The following is a 27840-nucleotide window of genomic DNA, read 5'->3' as shown; positions in this document are numbered from 1 at the left end:
GCGCATTTGGCCACGTTCTGGAGGTGGTCTCGGCCGTGGCTTGGCCGCGGCCGAGCCCGGCCTGTTCTCAGTGTAAACGCAAACTGGGCCAAATGCACAGCCAATTTTAGTCTGGCTCCCAAACCCTCTGCCCGTACTATTTCGCTATTCAGGATATTAACGTCGAAAACTAGTATAGTTTAAGGTGGTTAATTTGTCCTGCAAAGGATTTTCCTTCGGCAAAGGCCTTTGCCCGAACGGCGACTTTGTCGCCACGGAATCCAGTTGGCAAAGGGTCTGAAAACCAGACTATACCAAATTGCGTTTGTTTACAAGCAGAGCGCCACTACAACAAAATATTAAGTTAGCCCGGCAGTGTAAATGGACAAAATTGCGGGGCTCATGCGGGGCTCGGCCGCGGCTCGGCCCAGCCCAGCACTGTAAACGGGGTCTAGCAATAGTCAGCAAACCGTATCAACCAGGTGCTTTGTGCTTTTAAGCTTGAATGAATTGAATGAACCTCTTAAATTATGAACACAGATGTTACCGGGTAAACAACGAGAGTTTTACAGCTACTGCCATTCAAGAAATATGCCAAATATAGCTAAAGCCCAGTCAAAACACAAAGATAAATACATGTATTCCTGAGCTGGTCTTATTGACAACTACATATGAGAGAAAATGCCTACCACCACTAAGCCACTGGTGGTGTACAAAGCAGTGGATATAAGGTTTCCTATTGGAGGAAATTGGGATACACTGGAAGTAAAAGAGCCTCTTTTGCACAAGACATTTAATGATGATGATGACGATGATGATGATGATGATGATGATGATGATGATGATGATGATGGCTTCTTGTATAGCGGCAGCATCTGCCTCTGAAGGGCCTTCATGATCTAGAATATCTCAACTTCTCCTGTTCAGTCAATATGTGACCCGCTACAACAAAATGGTCCTAAAGTCGCGCACGGTCGAAGCCGTGAAAATCGAGTTTGAAGTTAGAGCATCAAAATTGGTCAAAACTTACGATTTTCTGAATTTGACATATTATTAGAGTCTGACATGTCTTCTATCATCTGTCGAACTTTTGAAGCAAAATGATGAAAGGAAAGACCAAAAAATAGCGTTTTTCTGGGCCATGTTTTTTTGGCGTTTCAACGAAGCAGAAACTGGTTCGAACATTTGGATTGAGCGCCACACATAGGCTCCGCCCCTAACAATGACCAGAGTGATCTCATTGGTCAGTTTGCTGCTTGCCGCTAACCGAAGCGTGAAGCTCGCACACTGCCCAGTCGACTGGTGCGTGCGGGCGGGTTGCGCTATGCCTAGCCGCTTCTCCTGACATCCTGGCCACTGATTGGTCGGTGAGGAGACCGCCGACGCTGTGTTTGAATGAGCATTTCGGGGGTTGCTAGGGCTTAACTTCTATTGTCCGGAGGTGAATACTGGCTTGCGTGTCTCTTGATTGTGATTGCGTCGCAAGGAGAACTTTTAGGGCGCTTTTCTCGAAACAGTGATTTCCCAGACGTCTTTACATGCTCTCTTTTAAACATCGATATCTCCGCAGCCGATTATTTCTATGAGACGTGTTATATATCAATTTAAAGCAGAAAGATTAAGGAATTGTGTCATGCAATTTTCAAATAATCGACCTCGCCCGACTTTAGGATTATTTTGTTGTAGCGGGTCACATATATGATGTTGGGATATGTAATTTCGATTATCCTGAGCCAAGGGTGAGGTAGAACTACTACTGTTGGGAAGGCACAGCTTACGTAGCTGGGAATCATTTGACAAATCATTTAGCTGCATCATTTAATGATTTGTTGTTGTGAGGGGTATTCTCAGTTTGAAAAGAGCATCATTATACAGGATGACCATCATAAGAGATCTTCTAGCAACAACTTGTGATGAAAGCATCTCTTAACATACTTCTCAGGGTCATTAACCCTTTGAGTACAATGCCTTCCATGGGCTTGCTATCCCACAAGAGCCGAGTCTCTTCCATCACGGGTGTGGTCATATATAGCCTTTTGTCAAGGCCCTCTTACTATACGATGGCTGTAACGGGCGAGCGAAGCCAGCTGAGCCGAGCACAATAATGCGAGGGCCTTTTTGAGATCTGCTTCACATATTATTATTCATGACACATAACCCTACTAAATAGTCATATTAACAGGTTCCGGTCATCCAATGGAATGGCACGCTCCCCACATCCTCCGTCTTGGCATTGTTCGGCCTGTTCGTATGCATCATTGACCTGCACATTGGTTAAGTTTTGCTCCCCAATTCAGGGAGCAAAAGTTGGTTATTCAAAGGGCTAACATAAGGATGTGAATCAGATCTTAGAAGGCCCTCGCACTGTCCACTCAGCTGAGTTCGCTTTATTTGCCCCCCATTTGCTCACCACCAAACAGCGAGAGGGCCTTGGCGAAAGGCTAGGTCATCCACTGATTTTGAATCCAACCATAGTTAACTTTGATTTCTCATGACCAGGTATGCTACAACATCTTATACTGCTGTCAGCACAATGGCTCTTTTGAGTTTTTGAACATATTACCTGGTAGGCCAACATGTTTTTAACTTAAACCATAGATGAATCTCTAAAAACAATGTGACACAAGATAGAAGATAGAAAACGGGCAGAAAATATGACTTCTGTACAGACCCTTTGTCTGTGAGGAAGGTGCAGTTTGTTCTGTGGATGCCTGAAATCCAAAAACAGTTACCAGTTACTGGTGAAGTTTCCAGTTGTACCCTGAAGTGGAAATGACACCGGGAATCAGTGCGAGTCCGTGCGTTTAGGTGAAGGTCATATTGAGGTCCAAATTCTGTGACCACATACAGAAAAGATTTGGCATTGTGGTGAAAAGGTGAATTGCAAGATTGATCTGTGTATTTTCCATTCTTATCATAAACTATAATTTAGCTAAAAATTTACATTACAATGTGCATGGTCATATAACCCATTAGTTTGCTACGATCACTGGTATACTTGTACCAAAAAAAGATGAACCTTGCTGGAATTACTACCACTAGAATTCACTCCTGGTATATATATGTAGGACAAAATTGTTGTGTGAATAGGGATCTCAGTCATTTCTTAACCTCTTACCTAAATAGACTGGGGTTAAATGCTCAATTGTTGAAGTTAGACAAAAACTCATCTTGACACTGGACATCAAGTCCAGCTTGTTTGACATCTTTCAGCAAATGACCATTGCAAAAGGTCTGATGTGAAGGTGAGAGTCTCAAAAATCTGGTGAAAGTTCACCGTCGTACCTCTAAAGATTCTACAACTTATCATGCACGTTTTTTATCACACTGCCAACATGAGCCAGCATGCAACAGTCACATCAGTTGATATAATATTAAACCCATTCCCCCCATCCCCCTGTTTACTGTTTGAGGCTGACATATCATCGAAGTTCAGATCTTCTGCACAAAATTACATGTACACTATATGCATGGTCTGCAATGCGCAATACCCATTCATTTTTACGTGAAAACCTGGCCTGCTTTCTCACAAAGCAAAGACGCTGTTTTGGCGGAAAACCTGTACTGCAATCACGTCAATGCAATGCGTGGGATGTGATATCATCTCATAAACTAAAAAAAGCACCTCTGACATATCAGTGGTACATTTACCATATCACCAGTTGGATATATAACCTTTTTTCACTATTTCCCTTGAGAAATAATTGGACTCTGACGGGATTTTGCACAGTGGCAATATGTTTTATCACTTTCAATGGACTCGACCAATCAAAGGACAAAAAATAATTTGTGAGGGATGTAAACGGAAATAATTATGAATTATTTACTGTAGATGCCTTGTGTCTTGAAAGGGAGAAAACAAACTTGAGCATCAACCCTTTATCAAAAATCAAACCTGCACTCAACAGGGATTCTGGATACAATTTATCACCAATCTCCAGTCCAATGATCAAGAAACAAGCAGGCAGTGCTAGAGAAACGTTGCAATCACTTGGCCTGAAGAAGTCCACAGGAGTGGATGAAAGAGCTAGCCAGCAAATCCCTAAAGGTTGGTAGAACCTGAATCTCCCATGGCTTTTTCTAGTGATATAGTAGTTTCTAAAATATTGTTAGTACATGGATGTTGTATTGAACAACTATAGGTAGCCGAAGGTAATGAGGTTTAACATATCAAATCATTCACGGCTTAATCCTCTTGCCGTGGCACTACTTTTTGTCCTCCATTTTGAGGGCTCGTTTCTTCTCGGCGTACAGGTTTCGCAAATTTTCCGTGGGCTCCAGGCGCCTCTTCCCGAGCTCCGCCCACGACTTCTCCAGCCGGTCCAGTGTGGTGGCGTTGGCGATGCGCTTCCCAATGAAGAACCGGTCCAGCTCGTCCTTGCTCTTCAGCCGGCACGAGTCTAGCGAGCACAGGTCCACGACGGCGGCGCTCCGCGTCAGGTTCGGCAGGAACGTGATCCCCACGGCCTTCTCCAGGGCCTCCAACGAGACCTGGAACTCTTTGAGTCCGTGCTGCTTGGAGTCGATCGCCTCGTTGGGGACGATGAACGCACCCACGCCGATGGTCTCTGAACCGTTGCCTGGCTCCACGGCGATGACTTTGTAGAGATGTGTGGGCACAGCCACCAGATTGTTCCCGATGACCTGGAATGCAACAAACAAAAACATAAGGCAGCCATTAGTGACCATAGACATGTGTTTATACAAACCTTGTAAACAGAGATTCCAACTCTCCTACTTTCGGTGGGAGCTCTCCCGCTTTGTGGCCATTTTCTTAAAATCTCCTACTCTTCTGCTTAATTTTCTGTAAATTTCTTATGCTCTGTTTGTGTGTCTCCCATTCAAGATATATTTTTTTCTGCGCATTTCCTTAAACTACTGCTTTTTTATGCCCAACATTAGTTTGTCATATAAGTGACCCTGCATCACAAAAGCAACAAAAAGTCGCCAAACACTGGTTTTTAGTTAAGGGCAGATATTGAAAGAACAGATTCTGAGCTTTAAAATGATGTATAACTCAATTCAAATGGACTCTCCTAACCTATCTAGATATTGGAAAGAAAGCACACACTCTGGAAAGGTGTGAACTGAGAAAAGAGGCTCTGAAGTTAAGGGTCTATTCAAGTGCTTCATCTTCAGAAACTGTGCTGGCTTTGCGATGAATGGAACAAAAAACAGGATGTAAACGAACCGTAGCGATAACAATGAAAGGATTATCAGTTTAAGCTGAAATTGAGCATACTCAATTAACACATTCTGTCCATAAAAAATGCCAACTTTCAAGGTGATTAGCACTATCTGTTCAAAAGTTATTAGAGTTGGAACTGAAGGGTGTATAAAGGATTTTAAAGAAATGAAAAGGGACCTCTGAAGACGTACCTAACTGCACTACTCTACAAAAAAGGGGTTGTAGAAAAACTGTTGAAAACACACTTTCCTGTTCGTTTTATGACCCCAAACTTATGACTAATGTAAACGAAGAATAGCTCTTTCAGAAAGTATGAAAAAACTCAAGATTGACTTGGTTGACTTGTTTCACCCTTTTCGAGGTCCTCACGCAAAATCGAGGGCTGCGACTTTGTGTTCGTTTTGTGATGCACGGTCATATATGTTCAAAAGTATGGCTGCAGATAGCATCAGAGAGCATCCAAAACGCTAGAGCTTGCAAGGCCCCTAAACAAGCCATAATGTGCACTGTGCGCACATCCCAATAAGGGCATGTTCGCGCGATCAGAGTCTCGCGTTTGCTCGGGCATCCATGCTTGGGGTTGGAAACTCTGTATAAAGCTGGAAAGAGAAAGAGAGGAGGAGGGACAGAGAGAGAACTGACAGCACAAGAATTAAGATCTGAACAAAGAGATTTTCCCCGGTGACTGCTAGAGTGCGGAGTCTTCATACGCCCTGTACCATTGTTTTGTGAGCATTGGATGACAACGAGGCGATAAGCTCACCCCTCGTGCTAACACACTAGCAAACGAGCAACCGAGGAGCAGCCAAAATCAAGTGCGTACATGCGTCAAAGTTCAGAAGTTCTCGTAATACGCGCTGTAGAAATGTATACTTAGTACGCAAAGTCCGCCATTACTAAGTGGGTACAATGGCGGCCCCCATGAAATCACTGACACCATTGTCGAGTCCGCCCTCTAGTGGTGGGGAGGAGAAAAATCTCTTTGGATCTGAATGAGAACGGAAAAATGATGATTTATATCCAGATTGGCAATGGCTAAAGCATAAAAGACCAGTTAACCCTTTCGAGTGCTTTGAGTGCCAATAGGGCACAAAATACTCCATAGCTTTGTGCACATTGTTCAAAATCTCTGGCAAAGAAAGGGTTAAGATGAGAAGAAATGAAAACTACATTGAAGAGAAGTTGCTTTGCAAATACTGCATAAATCCTAAGTAAACAGATACACACATCAAATGTGTGTGTGTATCTGTATAGGCATAGTACCAACCTGTAGACACAGTTCACTCCTATTTCAGAGTGTGTTGGGCCTCAATGACATGCTTGGTAACACAAGGCTAGTCCACTACTAAGAAACTTTATGAATATGTGACCTGCTACAACAGAAGGATCCTAAAGTCGCTGACGGCTGAGCCGAGAAAATCGAGTTTGAAGTCCCATTATCGAAATTGGTCAAAGCAATTGGATTTCTGCTTTTTGCATTAATTTTGTAGTCCAATGTCTTGTTTATCATCTGCCAAAATTTCAAAGCTACTGTAAATGATCAAAGGAAAGGCAAGAAATCAGCGCTTTTCTGGGCCATGATATTCCGACTTTCAACGTAACAGAAATGTGTCCGAAGATTTGGATTTAGCGTTGCAGCTAGACTCCGCCCCTAGCAACGAGGGAGTCATCTTCTTGGTCAGTGCGTTGCATCCTGATTACTGATTGGTTGTGCGCACACCGCTGGCGCTAAGCTTGAATGAACATCGCAGAGGTTGCTATACGAGCATGCCTTCTATTGTCAAGCAGTGAAAACTGTCTCGCCTCCCCTTGATCATGATAGCGTCGGAAGGAAAACTTTGAAGGCATTTTTCTCGGAACTCTAATTTCCTCAACCATTTGACATGCGCTAATAAAATCATAGATATCTCCGCAACTGAGTACTTTTATGAGTTGTGCTATATATGAAATTAAAGTAGAAGAGTATGGGAATAATGTCATGCCATTTTCTGAAAATTGTCCTCCTCTGACTTTCGGATCCTTTTGTTGTAGCGGGTCACATATATAAAGACTTTATTTAAACATGTGGTAAATTAATTTTGCTTTCATTTTAGCTTAAACAAGCAGAACTTTCTATTTTCCCTTCCTGTTTTTTAGTATTGTAATATCTGGGCTTGTTAGTCTTTCACAAGTGCTGTAGATGTATTCTCCTGAGGCATCAACATAACAGTGTACATTATCTACACTGTCAATTAAGCTGTACAGGAAGTGCCACTAGCAGAGTAGAATTTGTTTTCAGCTCAAATTACTTGTCCAGGGAATACTGGCAACTGAAATCATATTCACAGATTACAAGCATTGTTTGATATTGCAAGTGGCTTTTGTTTTTTCAGATTAAAATTGTTGGTCTTTGCTGACTGAGTGGTATGTCGATGATGTAAAAATGCAAGAAAAATCGCTCTAAGTTAGAGACACAATTTTGAGAATTATGTGATCATTAGCAAGTGATCTACAAACGAATATCACCATGCTACAGACCGTTTACTGAATGGTTCACTTTAACACGGCAGTCTATGGGGAAAATTGAGTATAGTAAATCTGGTCACTCACAGCTTTATTTTTCACTCTTGTGAAACACTATGTTTTTATTTTGAACTTATTGATTTTCCTTAGTTTCATATTAGAATGACACGAGAGATTCCACTGGCATGAAGGACCACAAAGCTCAAAATTTTAAATGGGGGACATTGTTCAACATTGCCTTTGCAGACAAAAAGACCACAAACTTGTGTGACATTTTCATGTTAGGATGGCTCTGGCTAATTTTGCCTTGTGAATGTATAACCTATAATACTTAATATCTTTTCGTGTTTCCCTATGGGCACGCCTGCATGAGTACAATGGAGATTGACATTTTCTGAACTACTTTTAAAATTCTGAGCATGACTTCACGTATATCCAAATGTGTGAACTTGGAAGTTCCATCAAAATGATTCAGTAAATTGTAATGTGAACATGTTGGGGATGGACAGTAAACATTGGACACAATACACCTGAGTAAAAAATACATAAAATAAGAAAAAAATAAAAATAGTACAGGTAAGTAAAGGAGAAACTAAAATGACTGGACCTCTGAAGGTTTGGCACACATCCAGGTTATTATGGGGTGATATTTCATAATCATGTTGGTAGCAGCACTGTGTATTGGATCTGCCACATGGGGGCGCCCTACATGTACACAAGTTTTTATTGATTCAGTGCTTAGGGCTCACCAAGTACTAGATACGGTAACTGGAGACGCTCCCCGTTTGAGACACACCAAGATTACATCATTACTCATTAAATCCCAGAGTGCTTCCCAAACTCATCTTACAGTGGAATTTCAATAAAGAGTTTAGGCTACAGTATGCACGATCATCAAGGGAAATTGTATCTTTCAAGGCTTTTGTGTACTACTGTACAAACAGAAATTTTCGCATACAGATATTTTCGCGAATTGCTACTTGGAGGACATTTTCGCATGTTGTTAATTTTGCGGTTGCGAGGGTTTAACTGAACTTAGTTATTCGCACGTTGTTATTTTCGTGTGTTGTTATTTTTGTGGTTCAAAAGCGATTCGCGAAATTTGCAAAAAATGAAACCACCGTGAAAATTTCAGCTTGTACACTAGTACTGAGAAAGAATGTGAGCCCATAGAACAAACACAAGCTCTCGCTGCTCACCTCATACTTCACATATTTCTTGCCGTCCTCGGTGACGTTTGGCACCATCAGGGGTCCGCTGATGACGCGCACCTCGCTGAAGGTCGCCGTCAGGTCGCGGCAGTAGATCTCCATCAAATTCCAGAAGTTCATGTTGTTGTCAATGTCCTGAGGGAGGATGTTTGTCAGATAGAACGTCTCATCCATTGCATCCTGTAAGCAGATGACGAGGAACATGGACAATCATGGCCTAGAAAAGTTTATCTGCGATATCACTCCATTACCATTCCATATTGACTTCAATGAAAATTAGTTTTTCGAAGAATAGAGCTGCCCAAAACATTCAAATAAGTTTAAGATACAACTCTAAGGGCATATCACTGACCTGTACACATATCTCCATTACATTTCCTCTTTGAAATCAAACTAAAAAAATAGTAAAGTTGTATTCCAAGTCTTGAAACTTGAGATTAGCCTGCCCATTCAGAGGAAGAAGACAGCTCAACTATATTGACTACATTGCATGGGATATAACTATTGGGCATGATTTAGCCGATGTGCAAACACTAATGATGGACAAGGATATTTGGCAAAGGCATTGTGCACTCGATCCCAAATGCATTTGTCAAGATGTAGTGGTAGAAAGTTGCATCTTTCTTATTAAATTTCCACAGTAACTAGTGTAATAACCTGGTTACGAGGATCTTTTATTAAGGGGTGAGAGGGTTTGTGCAGCAGCTAGATCGTGGGGATGTTCCTAAAAAAGATAAATTGGGACATTAAAATTCCCAAAACATTGATGTTTTATGCTTGATTGCAATAAAACCTACACCATTATGTCTGTTTGATTTTGACTAATCATTTATACTGATACAAACATGGAATGGATTTTCTCCATGTACATTGTAGGGGGGAAATTGGGAGAGGGGGACAATATTTCCTGCTGTGCATTGTAAAATTCATTGGAAGACAGCTAAGGCTGGCCGGGTTGCTAACATGCAGACCAAATTTCACAAATCAAGGATATTCCACAGAGCAATCAGGGAGATGCCTCTCAGTTTTAATGCATTTCAAGAAGTCAAAATGAATCCCTAAATCAGGGTGACTTTGGCATTCCTTTGTCACCGGAAAGGAAACACATTTAATATCTTTCTAATCAACAGAGACTCCTGCAAGATCAGGAACACTTGGTACAATGTAGCTCTACTTCTAAAATATTAGTGTGTAAATGCTAATAAGCAGCAAATGATCACAATGCGAAAGATTTGGGCTAAACTAAATACCTACAAAATGTGAATTTTAAGCATTTCACAGACGGCAAGAGAATGATAAGAGATAAAGATGTGGTATGTTTCACATAAACGATATTCAAATTGAATCTGTAACATGACATTTATGAAATTAGCAACTTGTAACTTGACACAACTCGCCATTGAAAATGGTTCCGTGTTTGATATGTCTCACAAAGATACTAAGAGCATGATTCTGATTTTGACATTTAAAACGAAATGAAACCCCTAAGTGGACTGAGTGAATGCAGCATATATAAAGAACAACATAAAAATAAAGAACATTCCACAAAATTTCACTTTCTTTAGAAGTACATTCTCTTGACTTACTGTCGAAAAATGTGGCATGTTTCCAATACAAGATATTTTACTGGAATCTGTAACATGACATTTGTGGAATTAGCAACTTGTAACTCGACACAACTCGCCATAGAAAATGGTTTCGTGTTTATGTCTCACAAAGATACTAAGAGCTTTATACTGATTTTGACACTGAAAGGGAAATGAAATCCATGTGGATAGAGTGAATGCAGCATGTATAAAGAACAATATAAAAAATCAAGAAAATGCAACAAAATTTCACTTTCTTCATAAGTACATATTCGCTTGACTTGTTACTGACATATGCTAAGGGTATATACCCCTGTTTCCTGAAAGAGGTATTAAAGGGTGTGTACAGTTCTGGTTGAGGTGAGGATTTAGCTTTTAATGTTTTCCGAGATATTCAGAAACCACTCTATAAGATGTCAAAGAGCATGCAATTCTAAGGGGTATCAAAAGTTTATTTGATGAAAATTGGTTTTGAAATGGCTGAGATATCCCAAAACAAGGTGAAATAAAGAGATCCTAATAAAGGGCATGGCCTGTCGCCTTTTATTATTATCACTTTTTTGGATATCTCAGCCATTTGAAAACCAATTTTCATCAAATAAACGTTGAATCCTGCATAAAATTACATGCTCTTTCATATTTCATATGAGGTTTCTCATTATCTCACTTAGGAATTTTCAAAACATGAATCCCCACCTCAACCAGTACTGTACAGTCCCTTTAAAGTCAAGTGCTATTTCATTATGTTTGCCTATAAAAGTTTACTTTGTTATTAGTACACATTCCCTTGACTTGCTACTGACATGATTATATTAGGGTAATTTATCATTCCCCCTGCTTTCTGAAAGAGGTATCAAAATCAAGTGTTCTTTCATCATGCTGGAAAAGTGAACACATGTTGAATTTTCTTTACATTTCCTTTATATCGTTCTTAATAAAACATATGTAAAATTAACTGTAGGAGTCTTCTCATTGAGCAATGGCTACAACAAAGCTTTAAAAATTCACAAATTTTGAACAGACATCCAGATTTCCCTCAAACTTTCACTCATGTGTTCGACCAATCACGTATTGCTGCATTCACTCAATCTACATAACTCTGTACATGTATATTTGGGTTTCAGTCCCCTTTATGGACATGTCATCTTCCAAAATTATAAGTTTCCGTGCAAGTATCCATGCTATGTCATTTCTATGATTATCAATCTATGACGATTGATCAGTAGTCATAAATCTCTTTATAGAGAGACGATGACGGATATTAGGCACTCTATTGACACAATCGCAGACACTGTTGTTATTAGTGTCATGCATCTTCCTCAAGAGGCTAATATACATATGCAGTATATATCAGTATGCAATTGACTAATTAATCTCTGAAGTGATTTATGGGGATTTGCTTCAATTTAGTTTCACTCAGTATACGCAATCAATTTGTTTTCAATGATGAAACCACCATGAATTCCCGTTGGAGATGTGTCAAGGGGAACACATTAGTCCCCAAAACCCACATTTCTGTGGTTGGCATTGCATGTTTTTGCAAATTGTCATAATTGCAATTTTCATAATTCCTGTGCAAAGATCACACATGTAGTCCAACGAGGCTTTGGGATAATAGAAGTCTGTCAGTTGCTATGAAACAAGCTACTAAATGGGTTTTTTCATTTACAGTCGTAGCTATTATTTTTGAACAGCTAATCTCCAAGTTTTCTGACTGCGTGTATAAAATAATGCCATTTTTTTTTAACTGTTCAAAAAGTTACAGGCTTTTTGCTGGATGAGAAGATTACAACAGTTCCTGATGTCACAGGAGGACACTGATATAAAGAAAGTATAAAAAGAATTTCACAAAATGTCATTTTCAATGAAAAAGCACACATTCCCTCAACTTGATACTGACATATAGTACATTATGTTTTAAAACCCGTTGAGGACAGACCGACTTTGCTATTTCCCATAGACACCTGCACGAGTATACTTGGGACTCGTCCTCAACGGGTTAAGAGTAACATCATTCCCCCTGCTTGCTGAAAGAGGTAAAAGTCAAGTGGTCTTTTACTATGCTAGAAACCTGAAAATACGTCTGGAAAAAAAAATCTTTGGACATTACGATCTTGGTTTATGATTACTTACAATAATAAATGTTTGTGTGTCCTCCTCAGAAGATAAGTTCTGTTTGTGCCCTAAAATTTGAGAAAAATTAAATTCAATTCAGTGAAATTTTTAGCTAATATATTTTAAAAGAGAGTTGCTTAACACCTAGATCACACAGCATTGCCAATTAGTCATACTCCCTAAACTCTTACAATTCATAACTTTTTGTGTGTGTCTGATTTTTTCCACAAATTTTCACTGATCTAGTTCACTGATGCCTCTGTTTTCACACACAGCAAGATGATAATCAGGATGGGTTTTCCTGTTAATGTTCAGCGCCTCACTGGACACCCATCTATATACCTGGGTGGAGAGGAGCACTGTGGACAGAGAATCTTGCAAGGGAACACGAGTGCCATAGCGGGGCTTGAACCTGAGACCTTCTCATGGAAAACACACCATGTCACCTGCATTACGTATGGTATGGCTTGTGCAATGGGTGATGCTTATCTATAGTCTTTCTAACTTTGTGTTATTCTGGCAAGTGGGCAGCTCTGTGGAATCGTCCAGTTCCATTTATAAAGCACCAAGCACCTGGCGAAGTGTACGAAACTTGTCATACTTTCAAAAAATTGGCAGGGTTACAGACACTTTGCAATGCACAAGTCACATCATTTCAGCTTTTGGCTGGTAATCCATGTCCTCACTTGAATATCACAGAAAATGCTGTGCAATGTATGTCTAGATCAAACGTGCAAATTGTACCTAAGCATTGTTGCCATTATACGGTTTATTACCTCTGCCAAGGGAGGAGGTTATGTTTTCTTCAGCATTTGTTGGTTTGTTTGTCCGTGTGCAAAATAACTCAAAAAGTTGTGAATGGATTTGGATGAAACTTACAGGAAAGGTTGAGAATGACACAAGTATAAAGAGATGATTTTTGGTAGTGATCTGGCAATTTTTGAGGATCGTACGAGGGATTTTCCATATTGTGGCAGGTAGAGTCGATGAACTTGGGAGTTCAAGTTGCACATTTTTGAAATTTTCATATGCGCACTAAAGTGCGAGCTCTAGTTTCTGCTAAGGCGAGTTGCGCCACGCAGCTGAAAGTTGATGACGTAAACAAAAGGCTTCTACATTGGGAAATCAGGCGACTTTCAGCATGCATATGTACATGGGTGGAAATCACTGATCTCTATGGAAGAACAAGATCAGTGGTGGCAATGAGCTGCTTGGCGGAGGTCTGCGCTCTCAGAGTGCTTCTCTAGTTTGTTTATACAGATATAATATACAATCAAGTTCCAAGAAGTCGAAGCTGAATGTCACTTTCTTCCGGCACACTTGGTGCATCTCAAGTTCTAAGATTTGACCATCTACATATGACGTTCCTATTTGTTTTGTGGCATAAATTTGGCCGCTCTGCAAAACCGATACTTGCATCATATCAAATCAGAAAAAATATTTCATTTCCATTGAAAAGGCTAACCAAACAATATAACCAACAGGGGAAAAAACAAAAACAAAACCCAAAACAAAACTGCCGGCAAAACCCAAGGTGAAAACAAATACTTTACATACCGATATCGATAACAGATGCATGTATTTCCCCACTCTTGTAGTGTGTAGTCTTTCTTGGAACAATACATAAGTAGCATTCCCTGACAGGTAAATACCCTCACCTGGTGGGGGATTCTTTCTTCCTTAACCCGTTGAGGACGAGTCCCGAGTATACTCGGGCAAGTGTCTATGGTAAATGCGTGTTGTAGCAAAATCAGTTCGTCCTCAACGGGTTAACAGATCCATTACTCTAACCCTAATGACCAGCAAGAAGATATATTGTCTGCTGGATGCATCCTGTTCTGATAGAATACAATATGTAAGCTTTATGTTCCCATGTGCTGATATCATCTTACCAACATTCTACCCTCAAAACCCGGTTGAAACACAAGATTTGTTGTGATGTGACTAAAATGCTGTCATGTGAGGCAGAATAAAAGGATATGGGGCTATGTACATTTAGTTTTGGGAGTGTCCCTTGTGACATAAACTTCAGAAATCCTGAATTCCTAACAACCATATTTTTTGTTTCTCTCTCTTGCGCTGTGGTTACGTTACGGAACCAACTTACTTTGAACATCTGCTCATAGGTACCAGTACTTCTTGTCTGATGTCTTTTCAGCTTCATATTTCCAAAGCCCATTTTCCAAGATGTATTCGAATACAGGTAATGCTATGTCTAGTCTTTGTCAAAGGCTTTTTCACTACACGATTCCTGGAAGAGATGTGAGCAGAGGGTAGTCATGCAAGATAGACCCATGCCACTAGTGAGATCCAAGTCACAGTGACAGGGCATTTGCAGACTATTAAAAATCCAAATTTTGGAATTTATGTCTTCGAAGAACCAAATTTCGTTATCAGTGTCTGGTAGCAAAAAAAAAATAAATGAATAAAATAAAACAAACGTAGAACACACATTAAAACAACAACAACAACTACATCTAACCAGGAGAGGTAGGAGTCAATGAAGCTTGAATACAAATAGTGTGCATTTTATTCCACATATTAAGAATCTTGCTATAGGATTGGTCAAGAGCTGATCACTTGATAAAGCGAAGTTTTGCCCATCACATCACCTGAGAAGAAAAGTTTGTTACACTCTATGATGATAGTCATTTTGTTTCGCTGATCTTTTAGTCCACACAGTCCTAACGCGTGATATAACTTGCAATTTTGAGTACGCGCGAAATAAAAGTGCATTGTACTGTGGTCTATCATTTGACCTGGGTCAAGTGATAGACCACAGTGCAACGCACTTTTATTTCGGTGCTACGCGTGGGGCACGGAGCAAATTCGTTGTTTTGTCATCTACGCGCATACCACTACTACTAGCACTTCTTCCACTGCTACTACTACTACTACTACAACTACTAGCACTACCACTATCACCACCACCACCACCACTACCACTTCTATATGTACTACCACTACTACTACTCCTATCAATCTACTAACACTACCACCCACTTAGTATTACTACATGTATCGCTACTACTCACTATAATGATACAATAGAACCTCCCTATGAAAATGAAACACAAAAACTCCCAACTCTCCCCCTTTCAACGGGAGATCTCCCGCCAAAAGCCCATTTTCACAAAATCTCCCGTTCTCCCGCTTGAGATCTAATTTCTCCCGCCGAAACACCTTTTTTAAAACCTGGAATTGAATTTTCATGAATCCAAGGGGATTCAAGGTCGAGCGTCATAAGATCTACAGTGTATATGGGGGCCTAACATCTGTCTTCATATGATGTAATAATTATGATACGAAGTTGTATCAAACCAAAACATATGATTTGATTCATTGAATTATCTACTTAGTGCCCTCATATGTTGAAAAAAGGCCCAGATAGCACGAGAGAACATCTAGAATCCTGAAGCTTCCAGGGCCCAAGCGAACCCTGGACCCCGGCCACAAGGGACTTTGCGCTCGTGATGTGCGCTTTACCATTCGCGCACATCAAGTTAGAGTCTCCAGTTCGGTACGGGTTTCAGGTGGGAGAATCTCCAGATCAGAAGATGCTTGGGGTTGGAATCTCTGGAAACAAAAATCCTCTTACTACCAAGGAGATTTTGCAGGTCTTATTTCTTTCTACTTCATTGTTTTTGTACCTTGATATTTAATGAGAAATCTGATATAACAAGGTAATTGTCATGGTTCTTAGGTCCTCATACAACAAAGTTTCCCTGAAATAACAGGATTGTTCTGGCATAGCCCGTACAGTTGACAAGGTCCTAATAAGCTTTAAACAAATAGGACATTGTAATAAAAAGAAAGTTAAAGCTGCATTAGCATGATCATGGCAGACGTTTCTTGAAATCAGGTATGCCTTCCTCAAGTACTTGTATACTGTAAAACATGATATATTCGCGGCATGAAATTTTCGTAAATTGGAGCCGACAGCATTTTTTGTGGCATGAAATTTTCATGTTTTGCCACTGGCGTACAATGCATAATATTTTAGTGTAGACAAGAACTTTTGCGTGCATTTTAATTTCGCAAATCTTGGCGCTCACAAAGTTCGCGAAATTAAATGCACGCAAACATTCCTCATTGTACAGTACCTCTTTGTGCAATAAGATGAATAAACCTTCTTTGTTTTGTTTTTTCCCGGATTGTGATCATTTGTGAATGCCGTGGCTTTTCATCAACAGAAATATTGCAACGTTTTTCAGCTCTTACTCTTGATCCACAACCCACTTCAAATGATTCTCTCCACTGTGTGTGTGTGTATTTTTTCATTTTTTTTAAAGTTTGTTTTTGGTGACAGTATACTTAGAAGAGCTAAAGTGCACTCTAAATGAAACCAAGAAACACAATCCCTTCCTTGGTTTTTATTTAGTTGGGCTTTTTTTTTTTTTTTTTTTTTTTTGGGGGGGGGGGGGGGTTTCCAATGTTACCTGACTGTACTTGCAATCAGCGGCCGGAGCCATGTGACCCCTTGACCATCCGCTGCCCCTGTAGTCGCTGTTCATGGAAGAATACATCGGGGTCAAGTTTGGGTCCATCTTGAAGTTGCTCTTCTTGCGGTTTGCATCACCTGATCGAAACACGTATTAACGAGCAATACATTTGTACAAGGATCTTAAGGAAGTACTTGATATGAGAGTGAAGGGAACACCGCAGACAATTACTGGCAAGACACACAGGGTGAAAGTCTCTTTCAAGAGGACCGATGAGGTCTCATAAATATGACATGCTGGAAAATGGCACAGCAGTGCTTCATTTTACACAAGTTGGAAAATGGAACTTAATATCAATTAACATTGCATTAACAGACATGATCTTGATATGAGTGTGAATTTTCACTGTCTTAAAACACCTCATTTCAGCAAGGATCTGGTTTGATACCGGTACCCCCCAAAAAAACCTGAAAGAGAGTCGCCCACTCATCACTGTTGTATCCCAATGTCGCTGTGCACATCATAGCATGCATGTATAATGTAGCCATGGTCTGAAAAGAAGCTAGAGTCTGCTGTACACTAAAGGTGGTGAAGGTTTTATGGGTTTGTGGTCTTTCACCGTCAGTGTCATTATCTTAATCAGCAGTGGGTTTACAGATTCAGCATGACACCTGTATGGAAGTTCACATAGAAAATTGTTGGAGGCTGCAACGGATGAGAAAAAAAACAAACAAACAGGGGGAGTTCCAGAAAAATTGGCATACTGGAAAAGGTCAACACGAGATTGTAAAAGAGCTTCTCTTCAGCATTAGGTTCTAAGCCCTCTGACACCATACAAATTATTAATTTACATATTCAATCTCATCTGAAATACACAGAGGCTCATAAAAGACAAATTTTGCATTCTAAAATCATTGATCACATCTCATTTAATATTTTTATAAACTTTTTGCCCTTACTGATCTGTTCCCTTATGTATTTTTTTTTTCTCTCCAGTATACAACAATATGATGAAAATTCAATCAGGCACAGAAATTGTGTGTTGTCATGTATTTGAGTAGGTCACATGACAATGTTAAGACCAGGGCCCTGTTTTATCAAGAGATATAATCGATTTTAAATTTCCTTACTACAAAGGCTGCCATAGACTTACCAGAGAAATCAACTATATAATCAATTTTAACTCTTCATAAAACAGGGCCCTGGTCCCAAGATATCAATGGAACAAATGATCCTTAATAGTAGTACCTGCCCTCTAGAATAATAGCAGCATGGACCTGGGTACAAACCATGGAGATGGTCCAGTGATTTAGACATGGCTCCATGATGTGGTAACAGGTGCCAAGACAAAGTTGAGTTCCTTTTACACGGACCAGGTCCTATAAAGATAAGGACTGCATTTCATGAAACAGACCTGGCACGGTGACACATCCCTGGTCTCATGGTTCATCAGACTGGATCCCCCGACATAGACCCTCGGGCCCGAATTCACGAAGGTGGTAGGATTGAAACCTCTGCTTAAACCATGGTTTCAATTGCACCACCTTCGTGAATTTGGGCCTAGTTGTACAGATGAATCGTTCACAACACAAAATTAATGTAGTTACCTCGCAAATCTTGGGCAGTGATGTGTTCCGCCACCCACTTGGGTATCTTGCTGGTCTGGTCATAGCTGAGGGCGTGGTTGAGGTAGTAGCGTGGCTGGCTTCCGTCATCGGGAACACCGTACTTGAAGATGTTGGATCCCTGAATAAGACGGCCCCTTACTTTCCACACAGAAGGAGAGGAAGGTATATCGTATGTGAAAGGAGCTACTTGTAGAGTTCAACAGGCACTTCAGACTGCGCCATCATACGTCATTTGGATAGAGGTTTTTGGTTCTTCTACCATAATTTCATTCTCTACGCACAAGATTTTAACTGTGCAGGCCCTATATCTATCCCAGTACACTAAATATTTTTTTTTTCTCTCTTATATCTCTAATTTGCCTAATTGGGTAATGGGATGCAGGATGAATATGAAATATATAGTCTGTCAGTCTTGTAAAAGCTATTTCAGGATTTGAATGATAGATATGTACAACTGAATTCAATTATTCATTTTCAATTTATCTATTGCAGTGTCAATTGACATGGAGGGAACAGAAAGTATTATGCACAAGACTTATGAACCAAAAAAAAAAAACCTCTATTGAAGGAATATTTTTACATTTAGTATATGTTGAGATTACATAACAAAAACTTTATGTGAGACCAATATTTGATCAGAAATCAATCAATACCCTTATATCACTTGGATTCAGTTCCTCATGATTAAAAATACAAAACTCTTGCTCAAATAGGAAAAATTTTCAATGGAAATCAATGATATGAGTGAAAAATTGCAGGCAACGTTGACAGTAGGATTATTGCATGAATATTATTCAAACATTGCACTGCAAATCCACACACCTGGTATTTCTCTAACAAAATCTCGGCCATTATGAATTTTATCTTTTTTTGAAAAAAGAACATTACATTTTAAATTGTTCATGGCATGCTTTTAAATTCATCAATTTTATACTTGTAGGAGAAAATAAGAAAGACAACAAACAACAACAGAGGAGAAGATGACATCAATTGATTATTGGGATTAAAAGAAAAAAATGGCCGACTGAATCATAGCACCAATTCTGTCTGATACCACATCCCTTGTGGCTTCCTTCCTGCCTACGTGGACACATTTTGTATAGACTCTGGTTGGTACAGGGATATGACAAAAAAGAAAATCTCATTAACCCTTTGCCCTACCAAAGAGACACAGGTGCGGCTCGTCCACAGTCTATGAGCCATTCACGATCTTGTATGGGTTAAGAACAATATTGTTATTCTAAAAGAGGAACCTTCATGTGAAGGTGTGTGCATGGGTTGGGCTATGAGTAGACTTGTGGGTTGGGTGTGCGATTCCTCCTCTGCCTAGCCAAACTTCCCCCTCAAATGACAGGCGGAAAGAGCTGCGGATTATTCACGTCACGCTGTCCCTCACTGATGACTGAATGTGTTGATCTTCTCCCTACATTGTTGTAAATTTTTCTTTTTATTCAACATCTTTTGTTTTTCACACCGGAACTGGAATATCATGTCCTGACCTAATTTCAATTGTGAATAGAAACTCCACAAATGTGTCTCAAATCCTCCATGAAAATGAAATCAATATGAATTCAGGAAGAAACACAACTATAGATTTTCACATAGTTCCTGACAACAACAAAAATATAGCATTTATAAGGATAAAGAAGTAGAAGAAGGAGAAAGAGAAGAAGGGGAGAGTTCCATTGTAGTTGCAACACCAAACTTATGGTATCAAAATGACAATATAAGCAGACAATGTAGTGAGCTCTTTAGAAACCAGTGAAGCAAAAATGAAAGTGTTTTATGGCACAGTTGGGGGTTGTCACGTTACATCAGGGAGGTGGGAGGAACTGTTTCCTCTCACCTCCCTGGTTACATACATGTTGTATGTAATGCTACACTGTAGTGCAAGCTACACCTGTATATTGTACGGCTTGCTTAATTTCTGTATAAACTACAGTTACCAGTATTACAATAAAGATATCTTGATGACTTGAAGTATATGCTGGACCATATGATATTCAAAGTATTGCAGCATTGTGCAGGGATCTTGATGGGGTTTTCCACACCTAAGCAGTTCTTTCCTTTTGTTATTTTGAAGGACATTTATACTGTACTTCCTTCTTTGAATTTCACATACAAAGTACAAGTTGTACGAACACGACACTAACTCTCAGGTCTTTCTCAAGTTAACACATCTGAAAAGCTTTTCCCAAAGTCTCACAAAATGACCACCATTGAAACAAAAGTCACATTTTGAGGCATTTTTTTTTTCAGCTAATAATAAAAAAAAAATGACAATAAGTATAAAGCGACTGATTGAATGAATGACAGCTTGAAAATCTATGTGATTTACAAAGTGTACAAGCTCCTTTAAATCTGTGGGGGGGGGGGGGTAGACACCCCTCCAATGTACACCCTCCCTCCTTTCTAGCTTTGATCATTCGGGTGACATGGCTCTGACTAGATGTAGGTCTCTGCTAATATGATGTAACAATGATCAGAGAGCCAGGAGTATGCTACAGTCACACACGGCCGGGTCACAAAACAGATTTGATCCGGGTGAAAATGAGCCGGATTAGTCCCGGAATGGAGGGTAATTTATGATACAGTCACACACGGCTGGATTTCGAACAGGGTCCATAAGGAATTACAACCGTATCGACACGGTTCGAGCCATACAGACCGGTATTGACCAGTATCGAACCGTATAAAAATCTGATTTAAATCCCTAACTGAATCCTTTTCAACCCCTATCGACCCGTGTCAACCCGCTTTGACCTGTACCGACCCGCATGTAAACCTTGTCATCATCCGTTGCATGAAGGCAATGCGGTATACAGCAAGGGTCCATAATATGGTTTTATGCTGCGGGTTGCAGCGGGTCTATGCGAGTCAATGCAGTTCAAACCGGGTCAATTTGGATATCAGTATGGTATTGAAGTCCGTGAGAAAATTTTGAACATGACCAAAACATTGTCACGGCCGTATTGTAGCCTGCCCCCGGAATCCATCAGGAATTGACACAGGTTATGCTGCAGGTCAATGCGGGTCTCTACCGCTCGAACCGGATCATGGTTTTAAATCCTTATGGACCCGGTTTGAAACCCGGCCGTGTGTGACTGTAGCATTTTTTAAGGAGGCGATGGCTAACAGACGGCATCAGGTTGACAGAATATTTGGACCACTACAGTTGAACCACTGATAAACATCTGGAACCAGGTACTATGTCCAGCATTTAACTACAATCCATACGTTTGATAGCAGGATCTAAAAGTGAAATTCATATAAGATGCAGCTTTTAGCCCATTGAGAATGAGTCCCGAGAGTATGCGGACAAGTGTCTATGGGAAATGAGTGTTATGGCAAAATCAACCCATCCTAAATGGGTTAAAACTTCCTCAAATGCTTCTTTCATTGTCAGCTATTCCCACTTATTTAATGTAAAAATGTGGTATGATACTTTTTATGAGGACAACAATTAATATCTTATGTTTCAGTAAGCATCTTTATTCATCGACTGATTTTGTAGGGCACCCCGCACCACATCTACACCTGTATACAACCTTACAATTGTCTGCACACGTACACAAGTGTATCAAACTAAAAGTCCGAAGTTCAATCAATCAATTGCATGGCAATACAAGTCTCTCTATACATTTTGTACAATAGATGTCACAGATGCTGCTAAAATCCTTCTTAAAGTCATAAAAACAGCGGTTTTTTATTGTTAGTTTTTTTATTTCTAACTCTTTCATTTTCACACTTATTTTCATTTTTCAAATTTTAGTCTGTAACTGCCAGATATGAAATAAGAACAATTAATGCTGTTGCAGTTCACAATAAAATCAATGTTACTGTGATATTGGCAAATCATAATTATGAACTACATGTCTAGGCCCTATTCTGCTTCCTCTTTCATAACAGTTGAAAAAGCCATGTTGTATTCCTATTTTAAAGATGAACTTTGGTCTGTGTGCTTAATGAAACAAGAAATAAAATCAAAAGATTGCTGAATTATTCCACAGGAAAATCATCAAAGTGGTCAAATAAATTAAAAATACGGTTAAAGTGGATATTTATCCAGGGAGCTTGAGAGTATGAAACAGTTTGGTTGTGGATTCCACACAGCAATAACATGTTGTGCAAAGACAATTACCAACATTGCTCTTGGGTTGATGGCTTCAGTCAGGCCAAACAAAGGAAACCAAAGTCTATTAATGTGGATTGTGAGATTGAAAGCAGCAATATTAGTGCTGATTGTAAAAAAAAAAAATCAATTAAAGTTTGGGGGGAAAAATTGGACAATCGATTCAAAACTTATGAATTTTTAGAGTTTCAGTGATGTCATAGCTGGATAAGGACACTACTGCACTTCACAATTTATGTTCTTCATTATGGACAACAATATGGAGAATTCCACAAAATGTTATTTTTCATGAAAAGTACACATTCCATCAACTTGTTACTAACTGATGTATGCTAAGGGTGATATTATTCCTCTTGCTTTCTGCAAGAGGTACATGCACATTTAAGTCGAGTGTTCTTTCAGTATGGCAGAAAGTGAAAATTAATTGCATTTTCTTCATATTTTCTTTATGTTGTCCACAATGACATCATGAAGTGTACATGTAGTAGTCTCCTTATGCAGCCTTCAGACTCAATGAATCCCAACAATACTGGGTCTCACATGTGAGTGGTTTCACAAAAAGGAGTATTCAGTGAATTATAATGTTTGATGACAGACGAAATAATTATCACTGATTTAAAGGACAAGTTCACCCTCATAGACATGTGGGTTGAGTGAATGCAGCAATATTAGTAGAACACATCAATGAGAGTTTGAGGAAAATCGGACAATCATTAAAAAGTTATGAATTTTTGAAGTTTCTGCTCTGTCACGGCTGGATGAAAAGACTACTATAGCTTGTGATGTCACATGTGTACAACGATATAAAGAAAGAACAAAGAAAATTCAACACCATTTTTCTCGCACAGCAAAAGAACACTCAACTTCTCTCTTTCAGAAGGAAGGGGAAATTATATTACCCTTAACGTCAGTAACAAGTCGAAGAAATGTGCACTTTATTCAAAAAGCGAAGTTTTGTGAAATTTTCTCTTTATTTTCCTTATATACCTGGTACATTGTAGTTGTACGCATGTGACATCATACACTGTAGTAGTCTTCTCATCCAGCAGTGACTGAGCAGATACTTAAAAATTTCATAACTTTTGAACGGATTGTCCAATTTTCCTCAAACTTTCACTGATGTGTTTTACTAACATTGCTGCATTCTCTCAATCCTTGTGTATATATGAAGGTGGACTTGTCCTTTAATACGGTATGTGTGTAGTATTTGCAACAAGTTGCTTCAGCTTGATACATGCTGGTCAGTGACAAGTATCGGCACCCGTACCAAGGTTCAACCTCCCGTGCCAAGGATTGAATCAACTTCAACCATGCATAAAAGCAGGCTTCTACATGTAGCAGGCAGTCAAATTCTGGACGGCAGTGTGGTTGAATTATGGGCAGCTTGTGTTAGTACCCTACGGCCTGATAACAATTTATTGGGTCTTACTCTTATCTTCATGCTTCTTTGCAGTGCCAGTCATGCCACGGTATAGACAGAAAAATCTGTCTGTCCGGAGGAGCCTTTTATCATTTTTTTAACTCTTACAGCTCTCCTCTGTAGAGGAGGGGATTCCATGAATCCAAACACACTCTACGCGGAACATATCCCCGATGACCAGTACAGTACAGACCGATCTTTAGGTTAAGTCACGGCACTACTATGTTATGCAAGACAACAAAAGGGGAAGTCTTCCTTGTGTCCACCCTACTTCATACCCCACCACTTGCCAAATGTGTGTGCGTGTGGGGGGGGGGGGGGGTGGGGGGGGGGACTGTAAGCGTGTGCATCTAAGCGTAAGCTAGCAAGTCACAATGAAAATCTTTTCAGGAAAAATATTTATAGATTATGTCATTATTTTGATGGGAAAGGTATACGGCCGATTATTTATTTTCAAAAAGCAGGTTTATGCAGTGAGGAAATTGAATATGTTTGGAGGATTTGTGATGTTATTTTGAAAAGTGGACGGTTTAGTTTGTCGTGGGTAAGTATTAAACCTTTTCAAGTGGATGATATTTGGTTAAAATTACACGGAATAGAAATTAGGATTGGTGATATACCTTCGAGAAAGATTTACACTCATTTTCAAACTGATTTACAGCCATTATATACATTGTAAGTACAAATGTACGAGATCAACAGAGTAATTTTGCCTTCTCCCCAAAAGTAACTGTAGATATTTTTCTCCGACCCAGAGTCACAACTCTTATCCCAAAGCTTAGGGAATTTCAGTTTAAACTTCTTCATGGTGCACTTTATACAAAAGTTAATCTGCTGAGATTTGGGTTTGTTTCTAATGATCTACGTTCTTTCTGCAAAAAAAGCACTGAGACATATTCACATTTATTTTGGGAGTGTATTGAAGAGCAGGAATTGTGGCAAATTATTATTTGAATTTAGAAGAATTAGGAATAAACTGAGAAGTTGTTTATACAGGCATATCCGGAAACTCGTTAAAAGTCAAAGGATGGAATACAAAATTTTATATCGATGGTTAAACATATTTCATAATTAGCGAGATCAGAAGGGAAGGTACCGAAGTTTAATGATTTTATGAAGTATTTTAATATGTGTAAAGAAGAAGAAAATAAGATAGCGAGTAAAAGAGGAACAGTTGGAATGCATTTGTTAAAGTGGGAATATATGATGTGTATCCATGATGAGACATGATTTTTTTTTTTGTCTTCATTTTGCCGTATCCGTGAGTTTATCACATCGTTGTCGGGTTTTTTTTTCTCTATTGTTTCTACCATTCCACATCATCTCCATATTATGAATAGGATGTATTTTATTGTATGACAAATAAAATGGCAACTTACACGGCAGAGTTACTCAAGTGTACACATAAACCTGAGGGCTGAAGGCACAGGGAGGGTGGGGAGGGGGGAAGGGGGAAGGGGGGCATGTTGGCGTTAGGTGCAGGTGTGTCTGTGTGCATGTGTGTATGCTATTTCGCAAATGGCCTCTTTTTTTTCTTCTCTTTTGTTTTTCTTTTTTTTTTCGAGAAGCAATGAAATATGCCCTTTTTTTCAAAGCAAATTATCAGGTTCCTGTTTTGCGGGCTTTTGTGAGAATATAATGTGTTTAAAAAAAAAAGCGGATAACTGGTTTTTTTTTTGTTAAAAGAGTTACAATGTAAGTTTTATATTAGTTTGCACAGTGTGTAAATTGATGTTATTTTGTATTATGTTTGTGTATAATGCAGTCTGTTTTTGTATGATGTCTTGTTTTTGTTGTGAACGTTTCTGATCCTTCTGATATGAAATTGAATGCAATTCGAATAAAGAATTACCCCCCCCCCCCAAAAAAAAAAGAAAAAAAAAAAGAAAAAAGGCCAGGGTATAACGTAAAGGTGTAAGAACGGTATGGAAAAATTACATAATGGGGGGGGGGGGTTGATAAGCAAGTCTTTCCCCCCCCCCCCCAAAAAAAAAGTGAGATTCTAATACATTTTCACCATGATCTCTATTCGAAATGGAATCAATAACACTAACACTTAGTAACAGACTGATAGTAGATCTACCACTACCAGCAGTTGCAATTGCAGCTACTTAATCTAAATTACCACACAATCAATGTCAAAAAGAGGATGTCATTTATTATCAAGAGTATGCGTAGTAGTTGACCGAAAGATCGGTCTGTATCTGTCCGTCGGGGAATGTTCCGCGGAGACTGCGTCTGGCTTCACGGATCCCCTCCTACGGAGGACAGCGTTAATGGCAAAATATAAAAGAGTCCTCCGGACAGACGGATCTTTCTGTCTAGCGTAGTAGCTACAGTATTAGGCATTAATTTACAGGGCTGAACAATGTCTGCGCAGTGCAGTGTGTAAGTACTACTGAGTACTGTAGCCTAGTGTAGCAGTAGGGCGGCTGCTAAGAATAAAATCAGTCTTTATCTCACACCACCACACAGGCCACAAGCGGCGATGACAAGTCTGCCCCTGGTCTGTATCTATTGTGTGTGTACATTTGCGTTTTATATATTTTTTTCCTTTTTGACAATCTAGAGTTTGACGCCATTCCACGCTATTTTTCTGAGCTTCTCCTAAGAAAAAAAAAAATTGGGTTCTTACCAGCATCTTCGTGAACCTCGGGCGCGGGCTGCGACGGCAGGGAACGTTTGAAGACAGCATGCCCCTGATTGTGGTTGATCAGGGCTGCATACAGTGCGTACACAGCAACAGAAGCAGCAGCGCCGCTGGCAAAACCTCTGGTAAACGTGTTCATGTTATCGACTGTAATTTACCGCTTGTCAGCTTGTCGGGAAAACTGAATACATCATCTTGCCGCAGGTGTTCATTTGGTTTACTCTGTAACTAAAGAGACTCTACGTCATTAATATTTCAGGGCTACCATGGCCGCATGGGGAAACATCCCGTGTCCTGTTGTAAATGTAGTACAAAATTGTACAATGTATCGTGAATTACACTGTCTCAGGATGTCCGTTGAGGGGGTTTTAACAGGCATAATGGCTGGGGATTCCCCTGTCCTAACTATCGATAACCGTCCACGACCACACCAAAATCGTTCTATGTACCGTACTAAAATCACTGTGTGCTCTGTGAATAACTGTTCGAGCAGCAGGGAGCTAGACCTAAGTCTCACGCCCACCGCGTGAGTCTTACTCCCTAGCGACCCATCTCACGCCAACCCGCCCAGTAATAGTTTTCTCAAGCCTCCCAGGAACAAAAACAAACACACACACACACACACACACACACACACACACACACACAAAGCAAAACGTTGATCAATTTTGAACATCGGATGGATAGCCAGCTAATGCTGAACTGAGTGAGGCAAATCTTTTCATATTATCTTTTTGTTTGATAATACCTACATGTCTGTATCTCACAAATGACAGCTATATAAACCTAATATTCTAAAGAAATAATCCAAAAAGTCTTTAAAAATCCTGCCATCTATACAATGTTACGTCAGTCATAGAATTCTAGAGTATGCACTAAACTCCACAATTTCTAATCCCAAAATTCAATTCAATTCAATTCATTTTATTTCCATACTTCTCATTTATGGACATTATAACAGAAATGTAAGTTCTTTCACCTTGTAAA

General features: G+C 39.6%; 1 protein-coding gene across 1 annotated transcript; it reads right to left on the bottom strand.

Annotated features, from left to right (window-relative positions):
- Positions 1 to 519: 519 nt before the first annotated feature.
- Positions 520 to 27137, bottom strand: LOC139725694 (nuclease EXOG, mitochondrial-like). Its single transcript, XM_071636775.1, has 5 exons — positions 26839 to 27137; positions 18631 to 18789; positions 17021 to 17160; positions 8869 to 9060; positions 520 to 4623 (listed from the first exon to the last, which is right to left on the bottom strand). The coding sequence occupies exons 1-5, from the start codon at positions 26990 to 26992 to the stop codon at positions 4186 to 4188; spliced, it is 1083 nt and encodes a 360-aa protein (XP_071492876.1). The 5' UTR covers positions 26993 to 27137; the 3' UTR covers positions 520 to 4185.
- Positions 27138 to 27840: the final 703 nt, after the last annotated feature.

This window comes from Diadema antillarum, unplaced genomic scaffold (genome assembly GCF_040938485.1).
Source record: "Diadema antillarum isolate AM-2024a unplaced genomic scaffold, OU_Dant_1.0 seq00000054_RagTag, whole genome shotgun sequence".
NCBI lineage: Eukaryota > Metazoa > Echinodermata > Echinoidea > Diadematoida > Diadematidae > Diadema > Diadema antillarum.
This window is presented reverse-complemented; position numbering and strand designations above follow the sequence as displayed.